Source organism: Culex pipiens, chromosome 3 (assembly GCF_016801865.2).
Source record: "Culex pipiens pallens isolate TS chromosome 3, TS_CPP_V2, whole genome shotgun sequence".
Taxonomy (NCBI): Eukaryota; Metazoa; Arthropoda; class Insecta; order Diptera; family Culicidae; genus Culex; species Culex pipiens.
This window is the reverse complement of record NC_068939.1, coordinates 34001325-34023679: the sequence shown is the minus strand read 5'-3', so window position 1 is coordinate 34023679 and position 22355 is coordinate 34001325. Positions and strand designations below refer to the sequence as shown.

General features: G+C 41.3%; 1 protein-coding gene across 1 annotated transcript in view; it reads right to left on the bottom strand.

The window, feature by feature from the left end:
- Positions 1-20605, bottom strand: part of LOC120429944 (nuclear pore membrane glycoprotein 210) — a 41478-nt gene extending 20873 nt beyond the window's left edge. The window contains exons 1-3 of the mRNA XM_039595042.2: positions 20347-20605; positions 13920-15027; positions 62-4274 (exon numbers count right to left, since the gene is read on the bottom strand). Of these exons, the coding sequence (XP_039450976.1) occupies positions 62-4274; positions 13920-15027; positions 20347-20498 (5473 nt within the window). The 5' untranslated portion in view covers positions 20499-20605. The remainder of the gene's footprint in view (positions 1-61; positions 4275-13919; positions 15028-20346) is intronic.
- Between the last annotated feature and the right edge of the window lie 1750 nt (positions 20606-22355).

The window sequence follows — 22355 nt, the reverse complement described above, 5'->3', positions numbered from 1 at the left end:
CCAAACAAAAAGCAGTCATTAGATGATGTTTTCTTCCATAGATGTTCAAAGCGCAACTCACACGTGGCGTTCGGATCCACCGCCTTCTGGCCGGCGTTTCGCTGCGGGAAGCAAAACACAAACACCCACACGCTCGCCGCCAGCACGATCAGCGCCGAAATGACCAGCCCAAAGTTGCTGACGTAGCTGAGGAACAGGTTGGGCACGTTGTAGAGCGGCTGGGCGGCACACTTGCGCATCGCGTGCGGCGACTGGATCGGGATGCGCAGCTTCTGCAGCGTCAACGGCGAGTTGACACTGACGAAGAGTTGTTCGGGCGAGTCGATCGAGTACGATCCGAGCAGGCGCGGCTTGTACTGGAGCGAATTGGGGGTCTTTTGGACGATTGTGATTTCTAGGAGGGAGGGGTTTGACGAGGCGATCTCCGTCTGCTGCAGGACCTTGTCGGTTCCGGTGATCGTGATCGTTTGGGAGGCGATTTGATCGATCGCGATTGCTTCCGGGTCGACGAGCACAGCTGGGACGATCTTGAGGGTGGTTGTGTCGGACAGTCCGCTACCTGCTAGGCGCACTTCCAGTTCTACGTTGAGTTCGCTGGACTTGACCAGGGCGGTCACTTCTTCCAGACTCGTCACCAGGTTGATATCGCAGGTGTACGCTCCGATCGAGGCGTCGAAGCTTGGGACGGTCTTGAAGTGCTTCAGAATTCCTGAGGAAGGATTCTGCTTCGCGGTCAGCTTGCAGCTGAACAGTCCACCGAACGATCGTTCGATCTTCTCGGCACAGGTCGAGACGTTCTCCGCGATCACGTTCACAAACTTGTCCACTTGCTGGTGGTTCTTGATCACCAAATGTCCTCGATACTGCTGTCCGTTGAAGATGTCGTACGACTTGAAGAACTCGACGCTGTCCGCGTCCAGAACGTCAATCCCAATCCGCAAACCGCCCGCCGCCGATCGCCGTCCCCCGTGGCTAATGTAGACCTTCTCGTCCCCACCGGAAGTTCCCTTCCGCGAAGCCAACACCCGCGCGATCCCACTGGCCGGCACGATCCGAACGAGTCCCTCGTCCGAGCTGGTCCAGTCCGCGATCGAGCCCAGCAGCGGCGACTCGAAGCAGACAATGTCCCCGACGGAGAACACGGTGCGATCGGGGAAGATCGCGCTCGTTTCAGCGACCACAAGTTTCACGTAGTCCTCGGCGAACTTGACGCCGGTTTTGTCGCGCAGCGAAATCAGCAGCATGTCCGAAGTCTCCCGGATGAGCTCCAGCCCGACGGAGAAGTTGGTGCCGGTCGTGATGAGCACGTTACCACGCTTGGACAGTTTGTACTTGAGCAGGCTGACGTCCTCGATGCCGTGCGAGAACTCGTTGCCGAGGTTGTCGTGGAGGGAAACTTTGAGCTTGAGGTTCAATCCCTGCGGGATTACGCTTTCGGGGTGTTTGAGCTTTATGTTGGATGGTTCGAGAGAGGTTAGCACGTAATGGACGTTCTTGACCTCAACGGGGATCGTGAGCGATTGATCGTGGGAGGTAGCGACGATTTGGGCTCTGCCGACTGCGTCGGCGCTTTTGACGAGACCTTCTTTGGAGACCTTCACGAGCGTGGTGGAACCTTCCTCCAGCTGGAACACGGCGTCGTCCAGGTTTGCTTTGAGTTGAAGGGTCGTCCTGGGTGGAATGAGGATCGAGTCGTAGCGCATGACCTTCGGGGATTCCAGCTCCAACACGCGGAACACGGTCACTTCAGTCTTCGCGGTCAGTTTCGTTCCGGTAGCGGTTACGACAGTTACGTAGAGAGTTGCCTTTCCTGGAGCTAGCGCTCGCACGCGGACGCCGATCGAGTCGCGTTCCCGGTATTCAACGCCTGCGTCGTGGAAGACTCCTTTGACGTCCAGGATGTCCTCGTGGTCGGTGCTCCAGTAGATCCGGACCGATTCCAGCGTTCCCAAAATCAGTGGGCTGATGTTGGGGACTCCCCAGACGTGCGCCGGCATGACCGCTCCCGTCCGGATGCGTCCCAGCGGTGCCTTGATCTCGATCGCGTTCAGCGGAATCACGTGAACGTTGACGCTGTCTTCGGAGAGGATGATTTGGGCTCCGGTTGTTGGATTGATGGCGACGCAACGCCCAGTAACTTTGGAGTGGCCGATCTTCAGCCCGGACACCAAGCCCGACTCGATCGAGATGATGTCCTGGTTCTGGACGGAGTAGACGATGTTGGTGTCCGGGGTGGGACCGCCCTTGGAGTAGATTTGAAGCGTGCTTCCGACCAAGATGGTCGCGTTACGAGGGAACAGAGTCAGCGGCGGGAAGACTTGGATTGAAGCAGGTGCGCTGGAGATCTGACGCTCTCCGGTTCCAGAGTTGACTACGATCTTCGTCTCACCCAATTCCATACCCGTTACGACGTAACGAATCTCCCCTTGGCCAAGTCCACTCTGACTTCCAACAGCCACGCTCAACACACTCGGATTGAACACCTCCTGGCTGAGTTCGTACACGTCCAAACTGCCCAATTCCAGCAGCCGCTCATTGCTGTCGTAAACCCTCGCGATCGCCTCGATCGTTCTCGTCTTCTCCACCCAATCGGGCGCGTGTAGCGTAATCCTCCCCACCGTCACGACCGAAACGTACAGAAAGCTCGACTCCGTACTCAGACACTGATCGGCGATCTCCAGCTTCACCTCGCCAACGCGCTTCGGCGTGATCACCAGCTGTCGCGTCGCCTCGTCGTACTCCACGGCCACGACGCCCGCGTCCGAGCTGCGGATGTCGTAGAAGCCGCTGCCTTGCGCGATCTTGATCCGCTGCACGTTCGATCGCGACAGAAACATCGTCAGGTGTTCGTACGGAAGCAGGGTTTTGTTGACCGAGAGGAAGTTTAGCTCGTTCTCGATCGTTGGCTTGACCAGCGGACCTTCGGAGGTTTTCTGAATGCCGAACTGCGGCGATTCCGGCTTGATCGAGTACTTTTTAAGCACTTCTGCGCGGTACTGACTGACGGTGGATTTGATCTTGAAGTTGGCTTCCAGCGCTGGTAGCGTAGTTTGGAGGAAGTCCCGCTTCGGAATCTCGACGCCCTCGAGCAGGTCAACCTCGACCTTCTGCTCGTACGAAACCTGGTCAAGTTCTTGCTCGCGATCAGCCAACGTAAACTGCCACTCGAGCAGCAGCGAAGAAATGTTCGCAAGTCGTCGATTCTGCACGTCCAACACTTCAATATCCACCACCATCTGATCGCTGTCCGACTTGACGTGCATCTGCGAGTGCCGTCGCTCCAGCGGACAACTGGTCTTGACCTTGTCCGTCGTGTACAAATTCACAAATCTCGGCTTCACGCAGTAAACCTTCGTCACAAACTCCGCCACGTACGGAACCGTATTCCCAGCGTTCAGCGTGTTGAACACCTGCAGCTTCAGCTCGTACTCGCCCAACTTCTTGCACAGCACGCTCAAAATATGCTTGTCCTTGGAAAACCCACTCCCGATCTCCCCGACTTCAACCCCCTTCCCGTCCACGACGAACCGCTTCTGCAGCTCCGCCTCCGAGTTGTAGATCCGCTCCGGCCCATTCTCGTAAATCATGTTCCGCGACGCCCCAATCGGCAGCACGACCTCGTTCTCAATCGGATTCACGATCGCCAGCTTTTCAAACACGTTCAAACTAACCTGGTCGGCCAACACCCTGTCAAAGTACCGGTACGAAACCTTCAGCGTGGTCTGCCCGACAGCGTTCGCCTTCAAATACATCAACCGACAAGCCCGATCCGCCAGCACATTCCCCTCCACAACCTTGCCCGAATCCAGCACAAAGATCTGGTTGCTAAACTCCAGCTCAAAGTTCAGACTCTCGCAGAACGTAAACGGACGCAGCGTTCCGTTGTGCTGGGCCCACAACGCCACGTGCACCTGCACGTAATCCTTCAGCACGGTCTCGAAGTTGTACTGCACAATCTCCAGCTTGATCGGGGGCAGGAACAAAACCTGGGCGGCCACGGAGATCTTGTTGTTGCGAGCGAGAGCCACGCGGACTTGGGTCGACTTGGTTGCGTCGGTTGCCTTGGGGACGTTGTCCAGGCGGGTTTCGGCGAGACCGGTTTGGGTTACGTGGATTAGAGTGGCGTCTTGGGACGACCACAGGTAAGAGCCGTCTCCGCCGGCGGCGGTGAACTGGAGCTTTTGACGGCGCAGGGCGGGATCGTATGGGACGATTACTTCCGGTGGGTTGATCGACAGGCGGCTATAGACGATGAGTTCGGCTTTGGTGGTAAGCTGGAACGAGTGAAAAGTGGGAATGTTATGGTTGCGGTGGTTTACCGCTGGAAGGTAACTCTCGATGCACTAGATGGAAAGATATTTCGATTTTCTAATTTTTTGACCCACGATCGAGTTTTCTCGATAATTAGATTACGGCCTACCATCAACAAATCACTTTTTTCCGTTGAGTTTATAAATTTTAAACTTTGTTTTAGAGTACAGTTTTAGAATTTCATGATTTAAGAATTTTATAAGTGTAAAAAACTTTCAAAAGTTTCAGAATTTTTTTTTTTGAATTTTTTAATTGTATAATTTCCAAATATTAGTTTTTTTTTATTATTTAAATGTAGTTTTTTTTTTAAATTTAGTAATTGGAAATTATATTTTTTTGAATTACAAAGTCTACCAGCGACAAATCTCCTTTTCTTTAATTTACAAATTTTAGAATTAAAGAGCTTTGAATTTTAAAATAAAGGAAATTGAGAATTTGAAGTTTGTTTATTTTAATATTTAGACTCCAACAATTTTAGAATTTCATTAATTATTTTAGGATTTTGGAATTCTAGAATTTTAGAATTTAAGTTTTTTAGGACTTTATACTTTCACAATGAATATACTTGAATTTAAAATTGTAGCATTTAAGAGTTTTACAATTTTAGAATTTCAGATTTTTTAATTTTATAATTGTGGGCAATTATGCTTACATTTTGGAAGTTTGAAAAGTTCATAAATTCAGAATTTCGGAGAATTTTAAAATGATTTCAGATTTTTTAAACTAAGAATTTTCAAAATTTAGAATTAAAGAATCTAAGTTTTCTTTTTAATTTTAACCTTATTTTTTTTTTTGATTAAAAAATTTTAGAAGTGTAAACTTAAAAAGTTTCAGAATTTTTAAATTTTCATTTTAAATTGCCAGAAAACTCTGAAATCTTTCAATTTTTTATTGTAAAAGTATAAAGTCCTAAAGAACTTAAATTCTAGAGTTCCAAAATCTTGAAATAATAAATTCTAAAATTCTTAAATTCCTAAATTGTTAAAGTCTAAAATTATGAAACTAAACAAACTTCAAATTCTAATTTTCTCTTATTCTAAAATTTAATGCTCTATAATTCTAAAATTTATAAATATTAGATAAATAGATTTGTCGACTTTGTAATTAAAAAAAATATAATTTCCAAATCCCAAATCAAAAAAAAAACTGAATATAAATAATTAAAAAAAATAACATTTGGAAATTCGGTAATTTCGGAAACTAACATTTGGAAATTTTAAAAATAAAATGCCATTTCTTTATTTTAGAATTTCCTAATGTTTTTTTTTTTTTAGTTATTTATATTCAGTTTTTTTTTATTTAGGAACTGGATCTTTTTTTTTTTTTTGAATTACAAAGTCTACAATCGACAAATCTCTTTTTCTTTAATTTAAAAATTTTAGAATTAAAGAGCTCTGAATTTTAAAATAAAGGAAAATTAGAATTTTAAGTTTGTTAAAATTCATAATTTTAGACTTCAACAATTTCAGAATTTAAAAATCTTAGAAGATTTTGGAATTCTAAAATTTTAGAATTAAAGTTCGCAATTCGCAATTCGCAATTTTCAGTGTAAGAACGGGCCTTGACCGATCTTATGCACCAGGTTCCCGACGAACACGCACTGCCCTTACACCTACATCTCACCGTTGCTCTGAGTCAGTACGAGCAGCACGCTAGAACACGCTTTGAGTGTTCGTGCCAGGCATGCACACCTTCTTTTCCGGTTACGCATTTTAACTCGGCCGGGGGTGGTACATTACGTAGGGTTTGATGTAAGTATAAGCGCCTAACCATTTATAGTGTGCCTATCAATTTTCAGTAAAGCAAAAAACTGTTTAATTTTTAGTTTGAATTCAAAAACTAATTGTTATTTTACTGTGTATTGTTTTCTCCTGAAATCTTTCCTAGTGTTGAGTCGTGTTTATCTGTTGCTATTTCTTCTGTCGCGGTGTTTTGTTACAATGTTTTGAACCTAAGCATGTTATTCAAAAATTTATCAAAAGTACAATAATGTTATGTGTGTGACTTTGATCATTCAATATATTGAGTAAGGACTCAAACCTTACTTGTTTGAAGAAAAGGGCGTAGATTAAAACAATAGACAATAAAGGAAAGCAAACTACATAAAGTTCGATACTGAAAGAATAAGTGTATGTTGAAGGAAAGAAGAGTAAAAGCTGTATGAAGTAGATTAAAAATATAGGCAATAATTTATGAAAAAAGCTTTGTGATAAAGGATAAATAATATCATATAAGCTTAGATAGCATTAATGACAACTTCAGGAGCCGATTGGGGATGTTAGGGAAAACACATAGCAGTTAAAACTGGCAAATAAAGTAGAGGAGACTTGACAGATAAGTGAAACAGGACTAAAGTAGTTGGAGATAAGAAGAAGAGATACTCCGAGTTGCGATGTTCTAGGTACATCCACAACAGTTCGTTCAACATGCTGTGGATCAAAACAATACCTTCTACAATCACAAATTACTTCCCTTTCCCACATTGCCGCTTTATGATGTAGTCCATGCTCTGCAAAGAAAGAGATGTTAGTAAAATATAAACACTATAAAATATCGATACAGTTACTTTCGTGAACCTGAGTGACATCAGGGTTTCTTATGTTGTTGCTGTTGTCTCCAGTGTGATAATATCACTCCAAAGTGGTTGTCGTGGTGCAATCGTTCTCCAACCGCAGACCCAGACACGACATGAAAATGGAAACAAACAAAAACAAAACAAAACAAAAAGATGCATTAGTATAAGAAAATAAGAGAAACGAAAGATCATGCAATCAAAATAAAATGGTGGATAGTAAACAGAAGCAGAATTAGAAAATCAGTTATACATAATAAAGAAATAGAAGATAGATAGTAGCTGAAAGTGGAAAGAAGAGAAACCCCGTATTGCGATGTATCAGGTACATCCACAACAGTTAACTCAACATGCTGTGAATCAAAACAATACCGTCTACAATCTTCCCTACCCACATTGCGCATCCCTTTCTTTTGGCCGTCTCTACTCTGACCCTCGCTGGTCAAAGGTTTACGAGTTCGTTTCCACAGGCCACCAGCAAGGTCACGTGTTGTCATCATGATGACGAAACCAAGCCAACGTGGAGGTAAGAAAATGGGTAACTTGCAAGGAACCAGAGCAGCTGTTTTGACCAAGGTCTAGGTCAGCTAACAGCACTACGGGTGTAGTTCCGCTCCTTCCAGGATGTTCCTCACCGGGTGTCAACCGAAAAGGTATCATTTCACCCTTGGCCTGCAAAATTTTAGAATTAAAGTTAGGACTTTATTCTTTTACAATTTAAAAATTGAAGGATTTCAGAATTTTCTGAACTTTGGTATTTTAAAATTGTAGCATTTAAGAGTTTTACAATTCTAGAATTATTTAATTTTACGCTTATTTAGATTGTAGAATATCCGAAATTTAAAATTTGAAGCATTTTATTTTTAAGATTTCAGAATTTTAAAATTTTAGAATTGTGGGCAATTATGCTTAAATTATAAAATTTTTAAAAAAGTTCAAAAATTCAAAAATTCGGTTTAGAATTTTAAAATGATTTCAGATTTTGACGAAGAACTTCGTCTTAGGGCTCTATACAGGGTAGCAATCCAAAATTTCGCGGAGCGAAATGTAACGAAAAATTAAACGCGACTGCAAGATTTGCAACAATAATATCTCAACTCCTGTTCAACACACGTAAAAGTGGTACCCACCAAACGAAAGGGGAGATTTCAAGCTTTCTTAATATACCTAATTAATGGCCATGAAATTTAGTTGAAGCACTTAAAAACTGAGTTTAAATTAATAAAACTGCTTCCACACAGCAAGCAAGCATGCACACAACACACACACGGTGCACACTCTCTCTCTCTTGACTCCGCCCCCAAAGCCTTGTCTGCGTTTGGCCTTGACACAATTTGGCGATTTTTTCCTTTTGTGCTGCTGCTTCGCCAAACGCCAAAACGATTTGATATAAAAGGAGGTGCCGATCCAAAATCAAGGCAAATCAATTTTGGACGCCGACCTGGAAGGAGCTCCTGCTGCCTCTGATGCGGGACCGAGGAGGAAACCAGCCACGAGGAATCCACGGACGACGTTGCCATGGAGATTTTGCGGGACAGAACCAAGGAAGGACGCGTGGGGTGACGGATTTCACAGCTCGGCGAGCTGCCTTAACCCCGCTCCCCCAAACCGGTGACGGATTTCACAGCTCGAGGAAGCTGCTCTCGCCCGGCGCCCGGTTGAGGAAGCGGCCAGATTCCGTGCATCGTGTTGCCATGGAGATTTTGCGAGACGGAACCAAGGAAGGACGCGAGGGGTGACGGGATCCACAGCTTCGCAGAAAGCTGCTCTTACCCCTTCGCTTTCTCTTTGACAAATTTGACATTTCGGCAGTAGTGACCACCACCTGGAGTGGCCGCAGGCCCCGGGGATGTTCCGATAGGGGACATTTGCGGAACCATAAGAGTTGGGGCAATGTGGGTATCAAACTTTAGGAATTTTGATACTGGACATGAAATTTGACATTTCGGCAGTAGTGACCACCACCTGGAGTGGCCGCAGGCCCCGGGGATGTTCCGATAAGGGACATTTGCGGAACCATAAGAGTTGGGGCAATATGGGTATCAAACTTTAGGAATTTTGATACTGGACATGAAATTTGACATTTCGGCAGTAGTGACCACCACCTGGAGTGGCCGCAGGCCCCGGGGATGTTCCGATAGGGGACATTTGCGGAACCATAAGAGTTGGGGCAATGTGGGTATCAAACTTTAGGAATTTTGATACTGGACATGAAATTTGACATTTCGGCAGTAGTGACCACCACCTGGAGTGGCCGCAGGCCCCGGGGATGTTCCGATAAGGGACATTTGCGGAACCATAAGAGTTGGGGCAATATGGGTATCAAACTTTAGGAATTTTGATACTGGACATGAAATTTGACATTTCGGCAGTAGTGACCACCACCTGGAGTGGCCGCAGGCCCCGGGGATGTTCCGATAAGGGACATTTGCGGAACCATAAGAGTTGGGGCAATATGGGTATCAAACTTTAGGAATTTTGATACTGGACATGAAATTTGACATTTCGGCAGTAGTGACCACCACCTGGAGTGGCCGCAGGCCCCGGGGATGTTCCGATAAGGGACATTTGCGGAACCATAAGAGTTGGGGCAATATGGGTATCAAACTTTAGGAATTTTGATACTGGACATGAAATTTGACATTTCGGCAGTAGTGACCACCACCTGGAGTGGCCGCAGGCCCCGGGGATGTTCCGATAAGGGACATTTGCGGAACCATAAGAGTTGGGGCAATATGGGTATCAAACTTTAGGAATTTTGATACTGGACATGAAATTTGACATTTCGGCAGTAGTGACCACCACCTGGAGTGGCCGCAGGCCCCGGGGATGTTCCGATAGGGGACATTTGCGGAACCATAAGAGTTGGGGCAATGTGGGTATCAAACTTTAGGAATTTTGATACTGGACATGAAATTTGACATTTCGGCAGTAGTGACCACCACCTGGAGTGGCCGCAGGCCCCGGGGATGTTCCGATAAGGGACATTTGCGGAACCATAAGAGTTGGGGCAATATGGGTATCAAACTTTAGGAATTTTGATACTGGACATGAAATTTGACATTTCGGCAGTAGTGACCACCACCTGGAGTGGCCGCAGGCCCCGGGGATGTTCCGATAAGGGACATTTGCGGAACCATAAGAGTTGGGGCAATATGGGTATCAAACTTTAGGAATTTTGATACTGGACATGAAATTTGACATTTCGGCAGTAGTGACCACCACCTGGAGTGGCCGCAGGCCCCGGGGATGTTCCGATAGGGGACATTTGCGGAACCATAAGAGTTGGGGCAATGTGGGTATCAAACTTTAGGAATTTTGATACTGGACATGAAATTTGACATTTCGGCAGTAGTGACCACCACCTGGAGTGGCCGCAGGCCCCGGGGATGTTCCGATAAGGGACATTTGCGGAACCATAAGAGTTGGGGCAATATGGGTATCAAACTTTAGGAATTTTGATACTGGACATCAAATTTGACATTTCGGCAGTAGTGACCACCACCTGGAGTGGCCGCAGGCCCCGGGGATGTTCCGATAAGGGACATTTGCGGAACCATAAGAGTTGGGGCAATATGGGTATCAAACTTTAGGAATTTTGATACTGGACATGAAATTTGACATTTCGGCAGTAGTGACCACCACCTGGAGTGGCCGCAGGCCCCGGGGATGTTCCGATAGGGGACATTTGCGGAACCATAAGAGTTGGGGCAATGTGGGTATCAAACTTTAGGAATTTTGATACTGGACATGAAATTTGACATTTCGGCAGTAGTGACCACCACCTGGAGTGGCCGCAGGCCCCGGGGATGTTCCGATAAGGGACATTTGCGGAACCATAAGAGTTGGGGCAATATGGGTATCAAACTTTAGGAATTTTGATACTGGACATGAAATTTGACATTTCGGCAGTAGTGACCACCACCTGGAGTGGCCGCAGGCCCCGGGGATGTTCCGATAAGGGACATTTGCGGAACCATAAGAGTTGGGGCAATATGGGTATCAAACTTTAGGAATTTTGATACTGGACATGAAATTTGACATTTCGGCAGTAGTGACCACCACCTGGAGTGGCCGCAGGCCCCGGGGATGTTCCGATAAGGGACATTTGCGGAACCATAAGAGTTGGGGCAATATGGGTATCAAACTTTAGGAATTTTGATACTGGACATGAAATTTGACATTTCGGCAGTAGTGACCACCACCTGGAGTGGCCGCAGGCCCCGGGGATGTTCCGATAGGGGACATTTGCGGAACCATAAGAGTTGGGGCAATGTGGGTATCAAACTTTAGGAATTTTGATACTGGACATGAAATTTGACATTTCGGCAGTAGTGACCACCACCTGGAGTGGCCGCAGGCCCCGGGGATGTTCCGATAAGGGACATTTGCGGAACCATAAGAGTTGGGGCAATATGGGTATCAAACTTTAGGAATTTTGATACTGGACATGAAATTTGACATTTCGGCAGTAGTGACCACCACCTGGAGTGGCCGCAGGCCCCGGGGATGTTCCGATAAGGGACATTTGCGGAACCATAAGAGTTGGGGCAATATGGGTATCAAACTTTAGGAATTTTGATACTGGACATGAAATTTGACATTTCGGCAGTAGTGACCACCACCTGGAGTGGCCGCAGGCCCCGGGGATGTTCCGATAAGGGACATTTGCGGAACCATAAGAGTTGGGGCAATATGGGTATCAAACTTTAGGAATTTTGATACTGGACATGAAATTTGACATTTCGGCAGTAGTGACCACCACCTGGAGTGGCCGCAGGCCCCGGGGATGTTCCGATAGGGGACATTTGCGGAACCATAAGAGTTGGGGCAATGTGGGTATCAAACTTTAGGAATTTTGATACTGGACATGAAATTTGACATTTCGGCAGTAGTGACCACCACCTGGAGTGGCCGCAGGCCCCGGGGATGTTCCGATAAGGGACATTTGCGGAACCATAAGAGTTGGGGCAATATGGGTATCAAACTTTAGGAATTTTGATACTGGACATGAAATTTGACATTTCGGCAGTAGTGACCACCACCTGGAGTGGCCGCAGGCCCCGGGGATGTTCCGATAGGGGACATTTGCGGAACCATAAGAGTTGGGGCAATGTGGGTATCAAACTTTAGGAATTTTGATACTGGACATGAAATTTGACATTTCGGCAGTAGTGAACACCACCTGGAGTGGCCGCAGGCCTCGGGGATGTTCCGATAAGGGGACATTTGCGGAACCATAAGAGTTGGGGCAATATGGGTATCAAACTTTAGGGATTTTGATACTGGACATGAAATTTGACATTTTGGCAGTAGTGGCCGCCACCTGGAGTGGCCGCAGGCCCCGGGGATGTTCCGATAGGGGGACATTTGCGGAAACATAAGAATTGGGGCAATATGGGTATCAAACTTTAGGGATTTTGATACTGGACATGAAATTTGACATTTCGGCAGTAGTGGCCGCCACCTGGAGTGGCCGGAGGCTCCGGGAGCAGGAGTGTACCTTCCCCCGTTATCCAACGTCAAATTAACATGAGACCATCTTTGAGCAGAAATAAATAGATCTTAAGAAATAATTCTTTCATGATTGATTTTGTGGCCAAGAAACGCAAATATTAATAACTATAAAAAATTCAATTACTTTTGTGTCCGAAGTTCTTCGTCATGATGGTTATGCCTGTAGCATTACCACAGCACCTTTTTTACACCAAGAATTTTTAAAATTTAGAGTTAAAGAATCAATGATTTTTATTTTAGAACATGACACCACAACGAATTATTCTTCTTTATGTTTTGAATTTTAGTATGATTAAACTTTAAATTTTAGGAAAAAAATGATTATTTAACCTTTTAAAAATAACTCCAGAATTTCATCAGAATTTATAATATTTTGATTTAAGGATTTTATAATTTTGAAATTTCAGAATAAAAGAATTTTTTGATATTTTTTAATGAAATGAATTTTGTTTTTTTTCAATTCTATGACATAAAATTTTCGGAATTATACAATTTTGATTATTGCGGTCTACCATCGATATTTTATAAATAATGATGAGTTTTGGAATTATAGAATTTTATGATACAAATTTCAGAGTTTTAAATTTTTGGATGAGGGATTTTTAAAATTGCAGAAGTGTAGACATTTAGAGTTTTAAAATTTAATATGAATTTTAGTTTTTTGTTGTTGGCATTCAGAATGCTTAAAAATTTCAAATCTTTGAGTTTTATTTCAGAGAAGAGGTGGGCAAAACTGCTCTTTTTTTGGAGCCACTCATTTTTTTTCGCTCATTTAAAAGAGCGGCTCTTTTGTACAACTCTTTCGCTCTTTTTCAAAATTATGATAAAAAGGCTTTTTTCAAGAATGGTGTGATTTTAAATTATTTTTATTGGACTTGTAGAAATTATTTAAAAAAAAAACGAGAAGATGCGGTCTTTTAGCAAATTTTTATGAGTGCTTATATGAAAATTTCGCGTAACGTAACATAATTTTTCATCACAACCCAAACAACAACACATTTTTATTCGGGTAATACTATAATTTACGGTCATTTAAATACCATTTAAATTAAAGAATTTCAGAATTCAAGAGATAAGAGTTTTGGAATCTACAAATTTAAGTAAATAATATTTTTGAATTTTAGAATTTTTAAAATTTCAGCAAAGTTTAAGAACTTGAGATTTTTTGAATCCTGGAATTTAAGGTTTTTAGAATTTTAAATTTTGTAGTTTTGAAGTTCGAGAATTAAAAATTTAAGATTATTTGAGTTGTGTCTGTAAATTTTGGATGTTTCTACATTTTGGAATATTAGAGTTTTGGAATTTTGGAAGCCAGAAATTTTAAAATTTTGAAGCATTGGAGTTTTTGAATACGAGAAATTAAAATTTTTGAAATATTAGATTATTTTTTTTATAAATTTCGTCTTTCTTTTAAGATTTCGATCGTGGCCAGACAAATTTCGAAATCTTTAAATCGAGTGCAGTTATCACCAACCAAACCTCAATTGCCGTGATCATCTAGTGGTGAGAACCCTCTTACCTTATCAAACTGCCCGCTGACGGGACCGCTGCCAACCTGAACCGCCTCTCCATCAATCCTACTTCCATTGTCGGTTCTCCGCATCGGATAAAACAGCTTCTCGTCCCAGCCGGACTCAATGCGGTACCGCGGCCCCAGCGTAATCTGATGATCGTCCGCCGTAAACAGATCCAGCGCGATCTGGTGCGACTCACCCTCGACGGTGACCCAGTTGTAGTGCGGCAGCAGGTTGATCGTGAGCTTCTTCGGGTCCGCGATCGTGATGAACGCCTTCGGAAGCAGCGCTTTGAACGACTGATCGTCGGAGGCGAGATCGTGCGGGACGTTGCGATCGCGCAGCAGGACGCTGGTTTTGCCCAGTTTCAAGCCCTTGGCTTCGTTTCCTTTGATCGTGGCCAGCGAGTTGTCCTCGATCTCCAGGTAGTACTGGTTGTTCAGGGCTATTTCGTGAAGCTTTCCCTGCTTCAGTTGGAGGACTTGGAAGTTTACGGTGTCGCCGGTTAGGATGTAAACGTCGCTGGGGACCAGGATCAAATTTGCTAGTACCATGATGTTGACCTCAACCGGTGCCACGTGGGCGTACTCTGCGTACGGGAGCTTGGCCGTGACCTTGGCCGACCCGGTATTGATTCCCTCCAGCAGTATCATGTACGCTTTAGCCCCAGCCTGCTCCAACCTCTCCACCGCCCTCGGAACCACGTGGAACTTGCTCTCGGAGAAGGTCAAAAATCGCAGCACCTGGCTCCAGTCGTCGCCGACGTGCCGCGTCTCAACGGCCCTGTGCGACGCCACCTGCCAGTTGAACTCGATCCCCTCCAGCGTGGTGAACGCATTTCCCTGCGCGTCCAGGGCCCACAGCTCGAACGTTTCCGGTGCCTCCTCCAGGTACAGCTCGCGGGTCGTCGTCAGCACACCGAGCTGGTCAATCACGTCCAGGATCACGTCACAGCGGAGCACCTCCCGCGTGACGAGGTCTTCCGCCAGGACGATGGCGGTGCTGCGGCGTTTTTCCTTGTTGATTACGGTGACCGCCACCCGGTACGAGCAGTCGTCCTGGGTGTCGTCGTACGCCGGGGTGATCTGGATCAGGTCGAGCCGGGAGGAGGTCCTGGGCGAATAGAAAAGGATAATTTTAGAATTTGTAAATTTAGGATTTTAAAATTTAAAACGTTACAAGTGTTACAAATTTTACAGATTTTAAAAATTTTACAAATTTTACAGATTTAACAAATTTTAAAATTTTTACAGATTTTCCAAATTTAACAAATTTTACAAATTTAACAAATTTTTTAATTTTTTTTTTAAATTTTACAAAATTTACAATTTTTAAAATTTTTACGAATTTTACAAATTTTATAAGAATTTAAGAATATAGGAATTTAAGAATTTAAGAATTTAAGAATTTAAAAATTTAAAAATTTAAGAATTTAAGAATTTAAGAATTTAAGAATTTAAGAATTTAAGAATTTAAGAATTTAAGAATTTTTTTTTTTTTTTTTGGGAGGGTGATCCAGCCGCACATCGTTGATGTCGAAACCTCTTAACTGGGCCCTCGTCCTGTCACGTCCGTCAGTAGTCTTGTCGTACATTACAACTAGAACCAGATCTGCCAATGAATTAGTACACTTCGACCAAATAAACACTGACGCTGTATGGATCTGACTCTAGAATAAATGCACAGTTGTGTGTTATTCATAAGTCCAAAATGTTCAATTATTCATATAAGTCCAAATATTCATTTGCGGATAACTACCTAACTTGAATTGAATACAAGATTTAAAGCAAGCTATCCGAAAGCTACTCTTATCTCAAATCCCCGACATTTTAATTAATAGCCAAAAAAACGTTTCTTGTAAAACCTGTCTGGCTTCTTTAAAAAAAAAAACAAAAAACAAAAAAAAATAACAGTTCATATTTTACAAGTCGTGAATTGAAATAGGGACGACCATTTGATCGTCAGAATTCCAGTAGATCCTCGATTCGCAACAATGGTCGATACAATCATAATCCGACAACCGTTAGTTCAACAGATCAACGAACTTAGTCCGATATCATTTCACTATTGATTGATCGAGACTCTACGGAAATTTTGACAAATCATAATGGTTTTTATGCTACTTGAATGAAAATCACCGATTCTGATAGAATTACTAAATTCACTGTTACTAATTTTGTCCCTGAATAACTAATGGCAAAGTATTAAAAGTTGATATTTATAGTTAAAATCCTAAATTCTACAAAAACTAAATTTTTAAAAACCCGCATCCTAACCTGACACCCACATTAAGATAGGGAAAAATCACATATGAGTAATTCTCGCTGAAAGTGGACCACTATTTACACAAGGTGCTCAAAAATCAAAAGCAATGTACTTTTCCAATAGCCCCCACCAAGTTATGAACGAAACCATGTTTGGTTTGTTGAATTTTTGCTCACCTCGGCGCCACGAAGCTAAAACATTTTTTTTAATTGGTATTTTTTTGACTTAGGCGCGCCTACAAAATTGCTAGTAACTTTGCAAAACTTCAACGAACCCTTGATGTTTAGGGGTGTTTTGGAAAGGAAATGAGCAGAGCTTTCGAATGCACTTGTCAGAAAAATACCGTTCCATACATTTTTTAGCCACAAAACACCAATGTATTTTTAAAAGTCATTTTTGAAGGCCGGCGCCCCGCTTTATCGAAAAACTGACAAATCCATTCGAAAGCTGAGACGATTTCACATAAAGGACCAATAAATCTAAGGTGTATGTTCCTCCTATCTTTTTTAATCTAATTTTTATTCTGCGAGCGCAGCGCTCCGTTCGCATTTCGGGCACCCAAAATGTTGCAATTTGCTTGCCACATTTTAAGGTTTTGTCAAACAATATAGGTGCTCACTTTTTAAATGATAGTTTATTGTCCAAGGATCAAAATGCACTTTCGATAATTGACCAATATTTATGTTTTTGGGTTCTCGAGGCAATTTAATGTCGAAAAATTGTTTTTTTTTTGTAAAATGCTCACTTACAATTGGGTGGACTTTTTTTTAGTAGAACTAATGAATGTAGCGTGTAGGAAATTTCACCAGCACGAATATTTTTCTCTAAAAGAAAACGTAATTTCGATACTCCAGTGCCAAGATATTTAAGTTTTAATGAGAAAAAAAGTGCCAATTTTACAAATTTCTCAGAATTAACAACGGCCTATTATTTAAATGCGGCATATGTTTTGGAGGCCAGAGTATGGTTTCTTATAGTTATTTTGGTCGCTGAATTCGGACCTGGAATCAAATTTCAGGTAAACAATTAAATTTGGAGCCACGCCCAAAAAGTTATTTGCGGTAATATGCTGTAATTTTAATCACTAGTGATTTCTGTCATATTTCATCTTTCGCTCACCTTTAATTGATATTTCACTCAAGGATTTTTGTATGGAGATTGTTTTTTCAACTTCTGATTGTTTTGAGAGGCCTCGTGGCGCGGTGGTTAGCGGCTTCGGCTGCCGGTCCCTAAGTGGCTATGGGGAATACACGCAAATAATATTTGAGTGTGGCTAAAATATCACTGTTCACTGTTTATCTGAAATTTGATTCCAGGTCCGAATTCAGCGACCAAAATAACTATAAGAAACCATACTCTGCACAGAAAAAAAAATCATGGTAATATTACATCTGGGAAGGGGTACATCTTTTATGTCAGAAAAAATGTGTAATTTTACCTCTGAAATTTTACCACTATTCTGGTCTAATGTCGCTTATTCAATCTTAATTGAGGTAAAATTACATCATAAAAGAGGTAATATTCAACCTTCTAAAATTACACCTTCCAAAATTACACAATTTTTTGCTGTGTGGCCTCCAAAACATATGCCGCATTTAAATAATAGGCCGTGCTTGTTAATTCTGAGAAATTTGTAAAATTGGCACTTTTTTTCTCATTAAAACTTAAATATCTTGGCACTGGAGTATCGAAATTACGTTTTCTTTTAGAGAAAAATATTCGTGCTGGTGAAATTTCCTACACGCTACATTCATTAGTTCTACTAAAAAAAAACCCAATTGTAAGTGAGCATTTTACAAAAAAAAAAAAACAATTTTTCGACATTAAATTGCTTGGAAGAACCCAAAAACATAAATATTGGTCAATTATCGAAAGTGCATTTTGATCCTTGGACAATAAACTATCATTTAAAAAGTGAGCACCTATATTGTTTGACAAAACCTTAAAATGTGGCAAGCAAATTGCAACATTTTGGGTGCCCGAAATGCGAACGGAGCGCTGCGCTCGCAGAATAAAAATTAGATTAAAAAAGATAGGAGGAACATACACCTTAGATTTATTGGTCCTTTATGTGAAATCGTCTCAGCTTTCGAATGGATTTGTCAGTTTTTCGATAAAGCGGGGCGCCGGCCTTCAAAAATGACTTTTAAAAATACATTGGTGTTTTGTGGCTAAAATATGTATGGAACGGTATTTTTCTGACAAGTGCATTCGAAAGCTCTGCTCATTTCCTTTCCAAAACACCCCTAAACATCAAGGGTTCGTTGAAGTTTTGCAAAGTTACTAGCAATTTTGTAGGCGCGCCTAAGTCAAAAAAATACCAATTAAAAAAAATGTTTTAGCTTCGTGGCGCCGAGGTGAGCAAAAATTCAACAAACCAAACATGGTTTCGTTCATAACTTGGTGGGGGCTATTGGAAAAGTACATTGCTTTTGATTTTTGAGCACCTTGTGTAAATAGTGGTCCACTTTCAGCGAGAATTACTCATATGTAGCGGTTCATTGTACAAATGTGATATTTCCACTATCGGAGAACCTCCTTGTCTCGATGACAGCTTACCGGCCATCGATTAAGCCCTGAGACTGCGCCAAAGTGGGTTCTCGCAGCATGAAGTGGTGTCCATGTGTAAAAATGGAAGCTTCAGCAATATACTGAACACTTCGATTTTAATTCCACATCGAATCAAATCATACTCTTTGCCAAACAAGCATCAAACCTATGACACTCATTATAACAAAGCTCAGGGAAGAATTTAAGAATTTAAGAATTTAAGAATTTAAGAATTTAAGAATTTAAGAATTTAAGAATTTAAGAATTTAAGAATTTAAGAATTTAAGAATTTAAGAATTTAAGAATTTAAGAATTTAAGAATTTAAGAATTTAAGAATTTAAGAATTTAAGAATTTAAGAATTTAAGAATTTAAGAATTTGAGAATTTAAGAATTTAAGAATTTAAGAATTTAAGAATTTAAGAATTTAAGAATGTAAGAATTTAAGAATTTAAGAATGTAAGAATTTAAGAATTTAAGAATTTAAGAATTTAAGAATTTAAGAATTTAAGAATTTAAGAATTTAAGAATTTAAGAATTTAAGAATTTAAGAATTTAAGAATTTAAGAATTTAAGAATTTAAGAATTTAAGAATTTAAGAATTTAAGAATTTAAGAATTTAAGAATTTAAGAATTTAAGAGTTTAAGAATTTAAGAGTTTAAGAATTTAAGAATTTAAAAATTTAAGAATTTAAGAATGTAAGAATTTAAGAATTTAAGAATTTAAGAATGTAAGATTTTAAGAATATATGAATTTAAAAATTTAAGAATTTAAAAATTGAAAAATTTAAAATTTTAGAAATTTAGAATTTAAGAAAAATTTAAGAATCTAATAAAATTTAAGAATAAAAAAAATAAGAATCAAAGAAACTAAGAATAAAAAAATAACAAATGAAAATATTAAAATTATAAGAATTTTTGAATTTTAAGAAAGATTAGAATTATGTGATTATTTAGTTTTTAAAATTTTAAACCTTTGAATTTTTAGAGTTTTTGAACAATTTAATTTAAATATTTTTAAACTGTTGAATTTTTTAATTTTTTTTTTTTGAGTTTTTGCACAAGGTATTGTTTTTTTAATGGTAGATACTTTCACGCAAATTTTAAAAATTCATTAAAATTTTAAACGATGGTTTCAAATAAAAATGTTCATTAAATTAACTTCTCGGCAAGTCCAAAATTCTAGATTAAATTTTCAAAACAAACTATCCCTCATGGGTTTCCTATGCAGATAGGGCCTTTTGAAAATTTAATCGAGAATTAAACTATTACCAAAATAGAAAAAGGCCAACAAAGTTTCATTTTCTCGAAAAATCACGTGAATTCACGACTGTTCCCGTCGTCATCATCGCAGGGGGTCCAAAAATAAAACCGTGACATCACTGCGATGAACTCGACCAAAGCAGGCCTTGAATTGATGCTTATGGAAACTGGAAGACCTTGACAAAACGATTTCGTCACAAGATGTAAACAATGACATCACAGCTGGTCGACAAAAGGTCTTTCAACCCTAAGATTTTAGGTTTTTTTTTTAATTTCAGAAAACCGCTTCAAAAATATTTCAAAACAAACAATTTAGGTTAGGAACAAAAAAAATCTGAAACGCAAACCGGCTTACCATTTGTAGCAGCCCTTCTCCACCACCTCGAGGGTGAAATTCACGGAAATGTGGTCAAAAATTGGCAGCAAAACGCGCGGATAATTCAGCTTGGTGGCGGCGGCCGATGATCCTAGCGCTAGCAGCGCCAGGACTAGCGTGGGAAATCGCATCTCCCGCGGGTATTTCGCGGAGGAAGTTGGGTTTTCTAAATTTTAACACCGGAGAAAGAAATGCGTTGAAACGCGTGCCAACAGTCTCGAGCGACGAATGAAAGTGCGAGAGCGAACGACGCGATGTAAACAAGCAAACGCCGCGAAAGAAGCCGGACGTCAAAAAGTGACGGTTGGAAAATCGACGAAAAGGAGGAGAGAGAAAGAGGTACCTGTTAGACTGGGGTCCCGCGGTCGTACGATTCGAAGCGTTATCTACTCGAAATCGATCTTGTCCTGCCATTTTCGTGCGATTGTCGAGCGTTTTGATCGAATGTCAGAGGCGACATCCGCAATTTGTGTTTGAAAGAGTAGGCTATGCAATTTGATGACAGTACAGTTTTTTTTTCAAGTCCTTAAAAAAGTTTTTTCTCTAGAAATATTCACAACTTTTTTGCAAAATTTGTGCAACATTCAGTGATATTTGGATTAATAGAACAGCAATGAAGTTTTCCCAGCAAATGGAATTCACAAAGCTGGGAAGATCTGGTGAAAATATCTACAATGACGAACGAAGATCCGCAGAATCTGAGTGGCCATCAACGAACAACAACGGACCATCCGAAACACTGGGTTAGTTCATTTCAAAACATATATCTTTCTGTCTCTAACTTTTTCTCAATTTATTTTTTCAGACTTCAAATACAACTTCACCATGTTTACCAAGAAATCACCAAGAAACCATCGATTGAAATGATTTTTAATTAAACGCAATCACAATTGGTATAATAAAAATAAACCGTTTTCAAATGAAAAAAAACGAGTGTTTTCATAACAAAATCAAAATTTACGAAAAATTTACGTCAGATAATGGCAGGACAATCTAAATAACAAAGTCGCCCGAAAACGGCCCGACAACGGCCCGTCAACGTCGATTTTCTCAAACGTCGATTTCGACGATCGTCGGACAAAGTGTTGCATATACGCACGAAAAGGGCCCGAATTCCGTCGGACAAACCGTCGGAATTCGGGCCGTTTTGTCGAGCCGTCCGGCCGTTTTCGGGCCGTTGTCGGCCCCGTCCGTCAGTCAGGGGTGGGAAGGGTGGCAAGCCTCATCGACCAAATTCAAATTGTGGAATTAAAAAATTTAAGGAATTGGGTACTAAAGCCCTATGTCAATTTTTATGTACAACGGTAAAAAACACGATTAAAAACCATTTCTGATCACTTTTTTTCATTTTAATGCAAAATTTTTTTTTTGACTGGACAACATTTTTTCGATGGATCAACTATGGTCCCCTTGGAACGAGCTGTCAAGTAGGAGCTTTTCTGTCAAGAAGGACCGCGAGGTTAATTTTTCAAAATTGATTTAAAAATCCATTTTAAACTCTTTGTGGTCGTACAAAGGGTCATTGTACTCAGAAAAATAAGCTTTATCGCTGTAAACAATAATATCAGCAATCTAAGCTTCATTTTAGGACCCAATTCAGAACTTTAGAATTTTTTAAAGTTTAAAAAAGAAAATAAAATAAAAATTTCAAATGTCCACTGGTTCCAAGAACATTCAGAGCAGGTTCCCGTGCTTTAGAAAATTTATAAAAATATCAAGTGTCCGCTGGTTCCCTGATCTGGAACATTCAGAGCAGAATCTTGAAAATTCTTGAAAAGAATATCCACTGGTTCCCTGATCCGGAATATTCAGAACAAGTTCCCGTTGGTTACTTAGCTTAGTTTTGGTGGTCAGAAAATATTGCACACCAAATATTTGCACACTTTAAATCCTACCCCTTTTTCCCCCCTCGCCTAGAGTGGTGCGTGTCTCGACTGAGCTTTGTTGCTTTCGACCACTTTAGAACAGTTTCAAACTAGGGTGTGTGT